At 30.1% G+C, this 14761-nt stretch overlaps 1 protein-coding gene across 1 annotated transcript; it reads left to right on the top strand.

Annotated features, from left to right (window-relative positions):
* Positions 1–4691: 4691 nt before the first annotated feature.
* LOC114317817 (uncharacterized) lies at positions 4692–9147 on the top strand. The gene is made up of 2 exons (XM_028264601.2): positions 4692–5676; positions 8575–9147. The coding sequence occupies exons 1-2, from the start codon at positions 4974–4976 to the stop codon at positions 9057–9059; spliced, it is 1188 nt and encodes a 395-aa protein (XP_028120402.2). The 5' UTR covers positions 4692–4973; the 3' UTR covers positions 9060–9147.
* Positions 9148–14761: the final 5614 nt, after the last annotated feature.

Genomic DNA, 14761 nt, shown 5'->3' on the forward strand with positions numbered 1-14761 from the left:
TCCATTTGTAATTATTTTTAATCATATACACTTGTAACTTTCACATAATTTTTTGAAATTGTGAGTGTTGAGGTTATTCACTCATTTCTTGAATGACAACAACAATGAAATCCCATTACAACAGCAAGATGGTGGACAATGACATTTCAACTGCAAGCATTATTATAAATAAATAAAAGAGGAAGTCTAACATCAACTGCAACCATTATATAAATAAGGGTAATAATGATATATAAAATATGTTTGATACAGTTTCTTGCCTAACAAAACTCGATAATTACAAAAGGTAGAAATGGAAGTAGAAATTGTACCAAATAATATGCACAACTTTTCAAAATAAAAAAGAAGTTATGAACAACCTCAGCCTCATAAGTTGCACCACACAGAGATGTAAGCAAAATTTGTATAAAAAAACTTTATATATAATAATGTGTCTCATTATTATATCAATTCATTAAAAGTATATCAGTCTCTCTTATTTTTATAAATAAATTTACAGTGATAAATTTATCAGTCAAAATCTGTAAGTAAACAAGTCTAGTTAATAGAACGGATTAGTAAGTGTCCCTACAAAAAATGTCATAACTAAATCATTTTATATGAGATTTTTAGTCAATAATTTTATATGTTTAATATTATCCCAAAAATAAAAGTCTAGCCTTGAGCTGAATACTAATCTTGGTGTCCATATATAATAGCAACTAGTACTCCTTTGGAGTATAAAGACTGATATGTCATAGAGTTTATTTAGTATTGAAATTATTTATTTGTTCCAAATATGCCCCCAATAGATATTATCAAATAAAATTTGAGCCAATGACTTTACATTAGCAAATTTGGACTTTTCTTATAAACTAATCAACATTGCAGTGAACACCATTTAAGTAGTTGATTTGTAAACTGATTTTTGGTGTCAAATCTTGACTGGTTGAAGAAGAAAACCATTGTCATGAACTTCTTGGCAAGATATGATTGTTTAAATTATTTGATTAATTTTTTTGGAAACTTACAATAGTGTATATACATTGTACCCATTTGACAAAATTTATTTACTTTTAAATTTTAAAATTTAAAATTCTATACTTAAGTAATTGTACTTTGAAAAGTTCATACGTTTGATAAAACTTTTTAGGTTTTCATTTTCTTTTCAACTAAAAAAGTTCAAAATAAATTCAAAAGACTAATTTTTTTTTTTTACACATTCTTTTTGCTTCGGTAAAAAAAAAACATTTTCTATATTTTTTGGTGTTTGGTATGACAAGAAACATTTTTAGTGATCAACATAAACTAAACTTTTTTTTTTTTTTTCACTTTTGAACTATAAAAAACATAATCTGAACTAAAGTTTTACCAACACCAACACACTACAGCTAGTCTATGACCTTGCCAACACCTTGCCGTTACCACCATACCAACACCATCACTAGCACATTAATTTTAAAGTCGCAACCAAATATGAAAAGGTACTCTCTACTAAAAATAATTCCTTGTAAAAATTGTATTTCAAAAAAAAAAATGTTGCCAAAATCAATGGAGCACAAATTTTGTCAATAGTTCTGCTACTAGTGATAGAACCCACTTCATCACATAATATATGTCTTAGTTTTAATATCAATCAATAAATAAAAAATATGACAAAAAATGATGCGTTTGTAATTAGTATTATTTTGTTAAACGGCCCTATCATGTCCTTCCAAATTGTGCGAAAAGGATGGGGTGCATTAATGGCTCACTTTTGTTCTAAGTAACAAATTGTACCCAAACTCCTCCATTCATGTCATTATTTTATTTAGGCTCCGTTTGGCAAGAGCTAAATCGGATTTTTTTAACTATTTTAGTCACAAAAGACAAAATAGACTATTTTAGCCACAAAAAACAAAATATCACATCCAACCCATAATCATTACATTCTTCTCTCACAAAACAAGCAAAAAAAGTCAAAAAGTCAAAAAACTCTTCCCAAACCAAACTTTTTAGCCCAGGCTAAAATAGTCAAAAAAGTCAAAAAGCTAAAAAGTCAACCTAATTCCCAAACGGAGGCTTAATTTATTTTATTATTGTCACAAGTGGGAGTGCACATGCAATCCTTTAGATGCTAATTAATGGGCAATCCTTTTTACATTATTAATTTCAATGCAACAAACAATGATCTTCCATTGTTCTCCAACTCCATTAATCTATAAGCTTTTCAAAGCTTTTAACTCAAGTCTTAATAATAATTAAGGGCTTGTTTTGAGGACCACAATCATGTTTTTCCACGCGTAATCCACGCGTAACAATCATCATATGACACAAAATTTCAGTTTCTTCATTTCGAATAATTATTACTCATTCTAGAAAGTGTAATAATATACAAATTTTACAAAATTTCAATTTCTTTATTTCAAATAATTATTACTCATTTCAGAAAGTGTAATAATATACAAATAAAAAATTTATATAGAATTTTTATCGAGATTGATGTGGCTCAACATACATCTTTCATTTTTATAAATATTTTTAAATAAAATATTTGTACAAGTGAATTTATTTATAAAATGACATTGGTCCATCATTTTCGTGGAGCTTTTTGTATGAATTTTATATATGAATGGACTTTTCCTTGCAAAAACGTTAAGTAGGTTACACCTAGAATGATAATCTACAATTCAAGATGAGATTTATATTTAAAATAAATCTGAATCACATATTCATTTTTCTGACTAAAACTATGAATATGTAATATTGTACCAAGTCACCCCCAACATAGCTGCAAACCCTGCCGACAGGACAATAATTTCAATTTTGAGAGTTAAAAAGACAATTAGGTGTCGTTTGGGAAGAGTTCATTTGGGCTCTTTTGCCTCTTTGAGTCACAAAAGACAGAATAGGTTATTTGAGTCACAACAGACAAAACATCACATCCAACCCATAATCATTACACTCTTCTCTCACAAAAAAAGTCAAAAAAGTCAAAAAGTCAAAAAATCCTTCCCAAACCAAGCTTTTGAGCCCAGGCTCAAATAGCCAAAAAAGCCAAAAAGTCAAAAAGTCAACCCACTTCCCAAACGGAGGCTTAGTTAACTTTGTCAAATTTTAATAATAAATTTTACTGTCTTTTGAAATAGAAATTTATAAAAATACAAAATTTTGGATGGATTTCACTACTGTGACCAGTGGCGGAGCCAAGAAAATAAATCAGAGGGGGCACTTCTTAATTACAATATTAAAAATATTTACAAAAATATTTCATATAAATTTTTACGATTGACTTCAAGAAATATAAAATTAAAAAAAAATCAATGTGTTTGGTTTTAATTTTTTGAATTAAGTTTTTTATTTTTTTTGTTTTTAGTGAATATTTTTAAAATTTTAAGCATTTTTTTTTACTTTTTTAGATACATGATGTATCTAAAAAAAATAAAATATTTGTGAAAAAATATTTTTAAAAATTAATAAATACATAAAAATACGAAAAATGTATTGATTTTTTGTATTTTTTTTATATTTTTGATATTTAGTGACTTTTTTAAAGATTTTTTCAAAAATTATACTTTTTAAGTATATTTATGTTAGGTGTGTCTAAAAATTAAAAAAAAATTGCTTAAAATATTAAAAAAATTCAATAAAAACAAAAAAAATACGAAAAACAAAAACGTAGAATTTTTTGAAAAGTGTTTTTAGAAAACTCAAACCAAACAAAGTGAATATGTTATTTGTAATTAGTGTATCATGGACAACATTAAAAAAAAGTCATGGATATAAAGTTTTAAAATAAATTATATAATGATAAAGTAATTTTTTTATACAAAATATGCGTAAAAATTCAATATAATAGTCATACCACGCAATCAATGACATATGATATATTACCAATCAATAATAAAGAAACACATGGAGAGTGAACCTTGCATATTAAATGTAACAAACAATTCAATAAATTCTATATTTTCATTGAAATTAATTATATTTACATATCAATAATGATAGAGATCACCATTATATTGAATTTCTCATAGATAATAATATCGTAGTCTCTTTATTTTCAATCAAAATAATCATTATTGTTCTTATAATTTTAAAAATATCATTGACATTTCACTCTAAATAATATATTTATAATTTTTTTATATAAAATATTTTCTTTATGCTTGTTAAAAATAAAAAAAAAAAACTCCAAATCTCAGGGGGGCACGTGACCCCCCAGAGCCCCCCTTTCCTCCGCCCCTGACTGTGACATTTCGGATTAAAAAAATTACAAATCGATCGAATCCAAACTAAACTATATATATGGTTTGTTTAATAGCTTCTTGGTATTTTTTTTTTTTTTTTTTTTGATGTTTTAGTTTATGGAAAATAAATGAAACTTTTCAAATTTTCTATTAATTTTTTTTGATATATATATATATTTTTGTGCAAAAATAAATTTAAAAAGGGAAAATTAGTAAAGAGTTCATTTTTTTTATTGTGTACGACATTAGCTCAAAGGATTGTTTTGTTTTGTTTTGTTTTGCTGATAAAGACATCATTAATGACATTGTTTGATGAGAATGACAAATTATTTTTTTTCATTTTTACCCAATGCTGTTAGATCGCCACTAGCCGGTTGCCAAAAAAGTTGTTGTTGGCACCGAAAAAGTAGCTAGAGGTGGTTGGCGGGTGATGGCTACTAGTGACTAGGGGTGATGGTGGTAATATAGACAAATAAGCAGATTAGGTAGACAAATAGAAGATGACACATGGACAAATATATAACATGTGGGTAGATAAGTGACATACACAAATAAGTAGGCGGAGAACAAATAAATTAAGATAATATAACATTTCAAATTATTATTCTCCTTTTAACCTTAAAATAATAGAATTTGAAACTATTGTTTCAAAAATTTTAATTTTTGATCTGGAACCATTTCAAATTTGATCACGGTAGGATCCGAAGTATACTTTCGGGATTAGCTTTTGAACCTCTCCCAAACTACCCCTCCACGAATTCTATGAAGATTTTGATCTGGAACTGTCGCAGGACAGGAAACAATACCTTCAAGCGTAACTTAAGGGAGCTCCTTCGAGCCCACAAACCTGAAATTCTTGTCCTTATGGAAACGAAAGTAACCTTTAGTTCCTTTGGGAATTTTTTCAACAACTTGGGCTTTTCAGCTTCCACTGTGGTAGATCCAATAGGCAGAATGGGGGAAATCTGGCTGCTATGGGATACAGCTCATGTCAATGTCCGTACTTCCTCTGTCTCTAACCAATATATCCATGCCACCATCCATAAGGAAGACTATGAAGAATGGGTATTATCTGCAGTTTATGCTAGTCCCAACCCTGTAACAAGAGAAATTTTTTGGGAGGAGCTGGAAAGGACAACTACCAACATGAACCAGGCCTGGCTAGTTGCTGGAGATTTCAACAATTTCACTGATCACAGTGAAAGAAGGAGCTTTACACCCAACCACAACTTTACCAGAGCACAGAGGTTTAGAGAACGAATAAACAACTGCAACCTCATTGACCTGGGAAGTGTAGGTCCTAGACTTACCTGGACTAACAACAGACAAGGTCTGGCCAACACTATGGAGCGCTTGGATAGAGCAATGAGTAATGCACAATGGCGAACACTCTTTCCTAAAGGCACTGTAAGGACTCTCCTTCGCACATACTCAGACCACTCCCCTCTAGTGGTTTTCACTCAAGGTATGCACTCCCTTCACCCTCCTAATAGACTGTTTAGATTTGAAGCAGCCTGGCTTAGCCATCCTAATTTTTATGAAGTTGTTCAACATTCTTGGCTCAACATGAATAATAACCTTATTGAAGCTGGAATAAGGATGTTTTGGGGAATAAGGATGTTTTGGGGAATATTTTTAAAAGAAAAAGAACTCTCCTTGCTCGTATAGAGGGTATCCAGAAGGCCCAAGATACTACATTTTCTCACAGTCTTCATATCTTAGAAAATGACTTGGTTAAACAATTCAATACTACCCTTTTTCAAGAAGAGGTCCTTTGGTTTCAAAAGTCTAAGCCCAAATGGCTTACCATGGGTGACCAAAACACCAGATTTTCCATATATCTACCCTTAATAAAAGAAGGAAGCTTAAAATCAATGTCCTTAGGGATGATGAGGGAAAATAGATCGTTGACACCACTGAACTTAAAGCCAATATCATTGACCATTTTCACAATCTGTTTAAGTATGAAGAGATCACCATTTTAGAGGATTGGAACAATATTGCTAGAACCAGATTCACTATTGAAGATAATGATAGGCTCTTAGCCCCTATTTCTTACTCTGAGATTTGGAAGACCATAAAAAATATTAAAGCTCTTAAAGCACCTGGCAAAGATGGTATTCAAGCTGTCTTCTATCATCAACATTGGAACATTGTTAGCCCATCCTTTTGTTACTTTATTAAGAATTGTTTTCATAACAAAAAAGTCCCCAAGGATGTTAATGAGACCCAAATTGTCCTCATTCCCAAAATTGACAACCCTGAGACCATTAAACAATTCAGACCCATTAACTTTTGTAATGTCACTTATAAGGCCATTACCAAGATCATTGTTAACAGAATTAGACCCCTCATGCCAGACCTTATCAGTCCTAACCAGAGCAGTTTCATACCTGGCTGAACTACCACTGATAATATTATTATTACTTAAGAGATCATTCACACTCTTAGATATAAGAAAGGAAAGTCTGGGGTTATGGTTCTTAAAATTGATCTGAAAAAAGGCTTATGATAAAATCTCTTGGGATTTTATTCATCACTCCCTAAAAGAATTTAAACTTAATGATGATTGGATCACCCTTATTATGAATTGTGTTTCTAATGTTAGTTCTAATATTATCTGGAATTGGGAGACCCTCCCTAGCATAACCATGGGAAGGGGACTCAGGCAAGGAGACCCCTTATCCCCCTATCTTTTTGTCCTTTGCATGGAGAACCTCTCTAACATGATTAGAATTCAAACTGAGAAAGGTAGGTGGCAGGGCCTGAAGGTTGCCAAGGATAGCCCCCCCTATCTCCCACCTTTTTTTTGCTGATGATCTTATCCTGTTTGCCAAAGCCAACAATAGAAACTGTGATTGTATTATGGAAGTGCTCTCTGATTTTTGTGTTATGTCTGGCCAGAAAATCAACCTCCTAAAATCTAAAATGTTTGTCTCCCCTAATCTATCTAGAAGAGAAGCTCTTCCTTTCAGCCATAAGTGTGGCATATCCTTGCCTAATGACCTTGGCAAATACCTGGGCACTCCCATCCTACACCATCGAGTTAACCAATTCCTCCTAAAAGATATTATTGAAAAAATGTCCAAAAAACTCTCAGGATAGAAAGCCAAGAATCTATCCTTTGCTGGTAGAACTACCCTGGTTAAAGCTGTAACCTCTGTTATCCCTAATCACTTGATGCTAACCTTGGAAATCCCTAGGGAAGTGTGTGGCCAAATTGATAAATTGAATAGAAACTTCTTGTGGGGCAGTTCTGAAGGTGCTAAAAAGGTTCATCTTGTGAACTGGCACCAAGTCTGTAAACATAAGAAACATGGTGGGCTTGGCATAAGGAAAGCTAGAGAGCAAAATTCAGCTTTTATCTCTAAATTGGGCTGGAAGCTTACTAACAATGCTGAGGAGCTCTGGTGCAAAGTCCTCAAGACCAAATATCTCAAGAATCATTCCCTTTCTAACTGGCCCAGCAAAAGAAGAGCTTCTCATACCTGGAAGAGCATTATCAAAAACAGAGATGTACTTGATAAGAATATCAAGTGGAATGTGGGTACAAGGGAGGAAATCAATTTGTGGACTGACTGGTGGTGTGGGTCACAGGCCCTTTGCAACAAGTATCCAAAACCTCATGTTGATAATGGAGTTATGGTTAATTCTATCATTGATGATGAAGGTCAATGGGATTTATCTACAATTCAGGATGTCATCTCTCAGCAGGATAAGGAAGAGATTCTTAACATATACCGGCCTAGGTATGTAACATTCAAAGATAGTCCCACCTGGAAGGGTTCTGCCAATGGTAATTACTCCACTGCAGCAGCCTATCAAGCCATATTAGGGCATGAAGACAGTGATGAAGACTGGCAATGGCTACGGAAGTTCAAGGCTCCTCAGAAAATTAAAAGCTTCCTGTGGCTAGTTGTTAAAGATAGACTTCTAACCAACGACATGAGGCTCCTCAGAAACCTTTCTTCAACTGATACTTGTCTTAGATGCCAGATCAGTAGGGAAGATGTCCCTCACTTACTCAGGAGTTGTCCTAAAGCTCAGGCAATTTGGTTACTTTTAAGGGGCTGCAATTGGTGGCAACACAGTATATCAGCTCCCCTTCAAGAATGGATTAAAGCTAACCTTAGGAGTAAAGGGCAATACTATGGTATACAATGGCCCACTCTTTTCCTGACAGCAATTTGGAGCATTTGGAAGGAGAGGAACAAAGAAGTTTTTGCTAACCACATCCAACCGCCTTCAGTCAGTGTCAACCTCATTTTACGGCAAGCAGAGGCAACCCAACAAGCCTTCCAGAATGCCCTTAATCCAAATTATGCTACTCCCACACTAACTTTCTGGTCTTGTCCTATTGCAGGTAAACTCAAACTTAACACTGATGGTTACTCCAGAGGTGACCCAGGACAGTCTTGCTATGGAGGGCTACTAAGGGATAAAGTGGGCTCATGGGTGTGGGGCTTCCAGGGCTACTTAGGGCACTGCACCAGCTTGGAGGTAGAAATTTGGGGCATCTATAGAGGTTTGACTATCATCATGCAAAAAGGGATGTCCAACATCACCATTGAAACAGATTTCCAAGCTGCCATGGACCTGATCAGAGATGGTGCTGCAAGCTCATCACCCTTTCGAGCCATTGTAGAAGATGCAAACTTCTTTCTCAATAGATGTCAGTGCTCCATTCAGCATGTACCCCGAGAAGGCAACCAGAGTGCTAATGCCTTGGCAAATCTTGAAGCCAATCAACAAGAACATCTGATCTACCTGGAGGATCCACCTAGCTCCATACTTTCTCTTCTTATTACTGATATGGTGCATGCTTCTGTAAACTCTAGAAGGGATTGATATATCCCTGGACTATTTTGTATGCAACTTTGGTTGTTTTTTCCTATGAATCAAAAAAAAAAAAAAAAAAAAACAACATTAGCATAAACTTGTGCGAAATGGCCATTAAAGCAGTCACATCAAAGCTACAAGCTTGTTATTTTGTAAAAACTTTTGGACAGTTCTCTAGGACATCATGGTTTGATTTAGATGATCATTTGGATAAGGTATAGTTTCGAAAGTTAAAAAATTTAAAACTGATATTAGATTAAACAATGACTCTAGCCTTACTAATTAAACATTTTAATAATCTTTCATGACTCATTTGAACTATAAAGACTCATTTGAACTATGAAAAAATTGAAATAATTGCGATGTATTCAATGAATGTCATAAAGTATTTTTTAAAATCATTGTGAACAAAATTTCTACAATTACGGCTTGATGGATGGACAAAACTAATGTGGTTTACCTATCGTTTAACTTTCTTCATACAACTGCATTTAATCAAAATTGCTTTTAAAAAAAAAAAAAAAAAAAAAAAAAAAAAAAAAAAAAACTATACAACATATGATAATGACTCGATGGTGGCTTCAATGTTGCTCAAAATTGAAGCTCAAAAAAAAAAAAATTAATAATAATAATAATAACTAATTGGAGTCTTTTTATAATTTTTTACATTATAATTTTTCTTTTTTGATACTATAATTTTATTTAAAATTTACTAAAATGGTCTTATTTGGTGCAACTTATATATTGTTTATAATTTTTTATTTTGAAAATTTGGAGAGAAAAAATACGTAAATATAATAAATCATTATTGAGAAACAAGTGAAGAAATACTTTAACTTCTATTTCCGATTATTAATTTGCAACTTATAAGCAGCTACATCAAACATGTCTAATTTTCTTAAACTTGACAATAAAAATAATATTGATAAAGAGACATTTTTTTTGTCCACTGTCCTGTTTGTTTACTGTATATAAGGGACGGATATGAGGATGGGACCGAATATAATATGAGTGGATCTCACATATTTTTTTTGCCTTCTTATATCCCGTGTTTGGTTGCTCTGAATTTAGGAAGTCTGAATAGTATATGATGCAAAATGGGAGATATGCAATACCAACCCTCCATAATATTGTATATCTCCTATTGTCGGATATATGAAAATTTTCATTCAAAGTAAAAAATAATTACTTTCCTCTTATATGATCCTAGATCATGTCCTAACCAAATATAATATAAGTGACATCACAATAACATATATAATCCATCTCATATATTACAATATATTATATTCAATTTTGATGTTTAAATATTACATATCCTCCCTAAATCCTTATATTTCATCCCAAAAATAAAATGGGACCTTTGAGAATAAAACAGGTCTAATACAAATGTAATGATGAGACCACTTTTTTTTTTAATCCAAGAGGACATAATATGCTCTTTTCGACGAAGTGGTATTCTTTTTTAATAATTTAAGATTTAGATTTAATTATTTTTAATTTATTTATAGTGAGATTTGTTATTATTCTTTCAAAAATATAAAATTATTTTGATGATAACTTTTTTACGTATATACATTTTGTATGATAAATATATAATAAGTGGTGTCATCTTCTACACGGGACCCTAAGCAAGCTCCGAAGTTGCTTATCGGAGCCACCACTGGTCAAGAGCCCATGATCAAACCCTTAGCCGTGAACATAATTAATATTCTTTTTCTTCAATGAAACCATTAAATTAAACTAATCCAATTCTGGCCCTAAATAATTCTACTAAAAGCTACCCAAAAAAGATTTGGATGACATCTGTAAAATTAAACCAATTTATTGCCATTAAATGAGTGTTTGGAAAGTTACTATTTTAATAAAATATTTTAGTTTTTAGCTATTTTAAGAAGCTAAAATTTTTGTGTTTGAGAATATAGTTGGATTTTTTTATAGTTAGATGTGATGTTTGTGAGATAAAAAGTGAAATGATTATGGGTTTGATGTAATATTTTATCTTATTGGCTACTTTAACATATTTTATCTTTTAGTGCTATTTTAGTCAAAAAAAAGTCAAAAAAATTGCTTCCCAAACACCCCCTTAGTCAACTTGTGTAATCTTTGACCCATCAAATAATAATAATAATAATAATAATATTCCCATAGATTTCAATTTTCCAACCTGCAGAAGCATCACTTTGTACCACCTAACTTGCTAGACATTTGTCTATTGGAGCAAGGTGAGAAAGTGACACATATTTAGGGGGCATCATACAAGGTTTTAGAAGGCACTATCCAAACATTACATTCAAAAGTGTGAGGGACTCTACTTTTCAGTTTTTATTTTGTAGTCATTTAAGTAAATGAACAAAGGAAGTTTTTGTTTCGGTCAGAATAATTTTATTTCTTAGAAAGATTATTCGTCTGAGTTGATAAATGATAATTTCTTTTATATAGTATTTGGTTCATTAAAATGAATAAAATATTAATTATGTAGCCTTTCTAAAATAATAGGAAATATCATAATAATTTCACTTATAATACATTTTTTATTATTCTTTTAGTGTCTGGAACGTAACTATTATAGTAAATGATTATTTCATTTCAATAAACTAAATAGAATATTAGCATGTAAAATCGTTTCTTTTTTACCAAACAAAACATAGGAATAAATATTTCAACAAAATAATCATTTTATTCCAACCTTAATTCTAAAAGTAAACTAAACGCTACCCAAAGGATTAGCCTCATACATGAGAGTGTATTAATTATTTGGGTTCGAGCCACAATCCTTTTCCTTATTTCTCTCCTACGACTTTGAATAATTTAAAAAAAAAGAAAGAAAATACATAAAAAATAAGAGATTTTTACCATCTAGCTCTAGCTCTGATCTATCTTGTGGACTAGATGTTAACTTTTGGACAAGTCATTTTGAATTTGTGTGAATGACACACAGAAAAAAATGTTGAAGCTTAATCTAGCTGTGGCCTATATAGGGGAGTGTTTGTTTCAGTTTTTCAGAGCTAACTTATGGCTTTTAGCTTTGAAAAAGTTATTTTGGACTGTTTGGTTAAACTTATTTCAAATAGTTTCTGGTTCTAACAGCTTATTTTAACTCAAAAAAGTTGATTCTGAGAAGCTGCTCACCCCTTGCTTCTGATTATCAGTTTCTGCTGTGGACATGTTAATTTATAGTTATACTCTTAAATTTTTTTATTTTTTATTTTTTTATTTTTTTAAAAATAGAAAAAGACCCAAATAGACTATAGATTATTATTATTATTTTTTATGAGAAATGTAGACAAACAAAAAATAAAAAGTAATTGAAAAAGCTATTTCACAACTTATTTAACAAATACTACTCAGCAACTTAAATCTATAATCCAATAGTAACACCAAACAGATTAACAACTTCTGATTAAAGTCATAATCTATAATCTGTTAAGTTATAATTTATAAGCTGTTTTAACAGATACACCAAACGGGGCCATAATCCTGTGAGTTTTAGTTTTAAAAAAATAATTTTTGGTTAAAAATAAAATAAAAAAAGAAGAAGTTGATTTTAGAAAAAATAGTTGTTTCATTCATTCTTAACTATTGGACTTTTCTAAATAGCTTTCAGAATGATTAAAATAAGTTTTTAAAATAAAAAATAAATTTATCAAATAAACGAAAGTTATTTTTTAACCACAACCAAATGAAGTAATTTGCATCAACATGTGGACTAAGCTCAAAAGTCATGAAAGGTTTGACAATCTCACAAAGTTCATGTATTATGATAAGGCATAGTGAACCACTTGCTGTAACTCTAGAATTCAATTCTTGAAATCTGTCATGCTACAACAAAGTCCATAAATTATATAACCCAACTTTTTAATAAGAGATGCTTTAAAGATGGACAAAAGGTGGGCATATCAATCATTGAACCACAGTATTACTGTGCTATTTTTAAAGAGAATCCAAAAATTTAAAACAAAACAAAACAAAACCTAAAAAAGAATAAATAAAGAAAATAAAGAAAAATCAAACACTCTGTGTGATTTTGAGTTTTCAAAAATAATTTTTTGAGTTTTCAGTTTATATATTTATATTTTTAGTGATTTTTAAAAATATTTTAATCAATTTTCTTTTAGTTTTTAGATCCACTTAATCTTGATATACTTAAAAGATATAAAATTTATACAAAAATTGTTAAAAAATTCATATAACAAAATACAAAAATGTACTAATTTTTGTATTTGGTAAATGTTTTTAAGCTTTTTTTCAAAAATATTATACTTGTTAAGTATATCTAGATTAGGTGTATCTAAAAAATAAATAAATAAATTGTGTAAAATATTAAAAGAATTCACTATTCACTAAAAACAAAAAAAAAATATTAAAAATAAAAAACTCCATTTTTCAAAAAAACAGTGTCAACTTTAAAATATTTTTAGATGGTAGAATGGAAACAGCTTTCCACCGATTTAATATAGAGGCTCTATGTTGTAACCAATGGCATTTATTATCGACACTTTTAGGTTATGTTTGGTTTATGAATTTAGATAGAGATTTAAAAAAAAAAAAATGTGAAATGTAATTATATTTTATTTAAATTTCATTAAACGTTTCTATTTCTTTTTGTAAATTTTTATTCAAATTCATAAATCAAATACCACATTAGTGTTTATAGTTTTTAAGGAGTTTTGACATAAACTTGTTATAACATAGGGAATTTGATGTCGATATATTTTATGGGGCAAAGTTGTGGGAGATTATTTGATGTTTTTATCATGAATATACACTTTATATGGATTTATAAATAACTTTTTTTGATGAATTTTTTTTCTATCATTTTTTCAAACTTTTTAATTTAATGCTAATGTTTATTTTCATTTACTTTAGTATGAGACTTTTCAATTTAATTATTATTCTTGTCTACCTTCAAATCAAGATCCTTTATGTGACAATTTATAGTGACTTTTTAAGTCACTATAAGTTGTCACATCCCTCTTTACTTTTCTGTACATCTTTTTGTAAAAAGTCAAAAAAATTACTAAAATAATCTGTTCTCAAAGGAGGCCTTAGCTTCATCCTAATTGGTTCCATTTAATTTCACTTATAAGTAGTTTTTATGATTATAATTTTTTTTATTATTAACTTAAAAAAAAATTAAATAAGTTAAATATATTAGCATAACTTTCGATAATATGTGAAAAAAACAGAAGTTGAACATGTTTGGTTAATTAAGTTGTCAAGTACCTTTTTCTTGTGCAAATTAGAATACCAAAGGTCTTTTTACTCCACTACAAGAGATGAGACTATTTTTTCCACTCGTATTTAAGGTTTAAACTAAAAAGAATCTAGAATACCATTAAAAGTCTTTCTACTCCACTAGATCTTTGACAATTTTTAATTTTAATTAAAAAATTAAAAAATTATTATAAGTTTTAACTTATCACATCACTCGTTTTTATTTTTTTATACATTTTTTTGTAATTTTTGTACATCTTTTTATAAAAAATTAAAAAATATAACATGTTTCCAAACGAGGCTAACTAAAGAGATGAGATCATTTTTTCCACTCATATTTAAGGTTTAAACTAAAAAATGTAACAAATTGTAAATTAAGAAGAACTCAATTTTTTTGGTCAAATAAAAAAAAATGAATAAGTTATAATTTAAAATTCAACCAAGCACCACTAGTCATTTTTTTAAAACAAATACGTTAAATAAGTTGACCTCTA

The sequence above is a fragment of the Camellia sinensis genome, chromosome 2, assembly GCF_055761805.1.
Source record: "Camellia sinensis isolate YWXY chromosome 2, ASM5576180v1, whole genome shotgun sequence".
NCBI lineage: Eukaryota > Viridiplantae > Streptophyta > Magnoliopsida > Ericales > Theaceae > Camellia > Camellia sinensis.

Bases quoted from the DNA above. Each gene is read 5' to 3' on its own strand.
- LOC114317817 (XM_028264601.2), top strand. From the start codon at position 4,974: ATGAAGATTTTGATCTGGAACTGTCGCAGGACAGGAAACAATACCTTC. The intron at 5,677-8,574 runs GTATGCACTCCC...GTCCTATTGCAG, and splicing joins TCTAGTGGTTTTCACTCAAG to GTAAACTCAAACTTAACACT.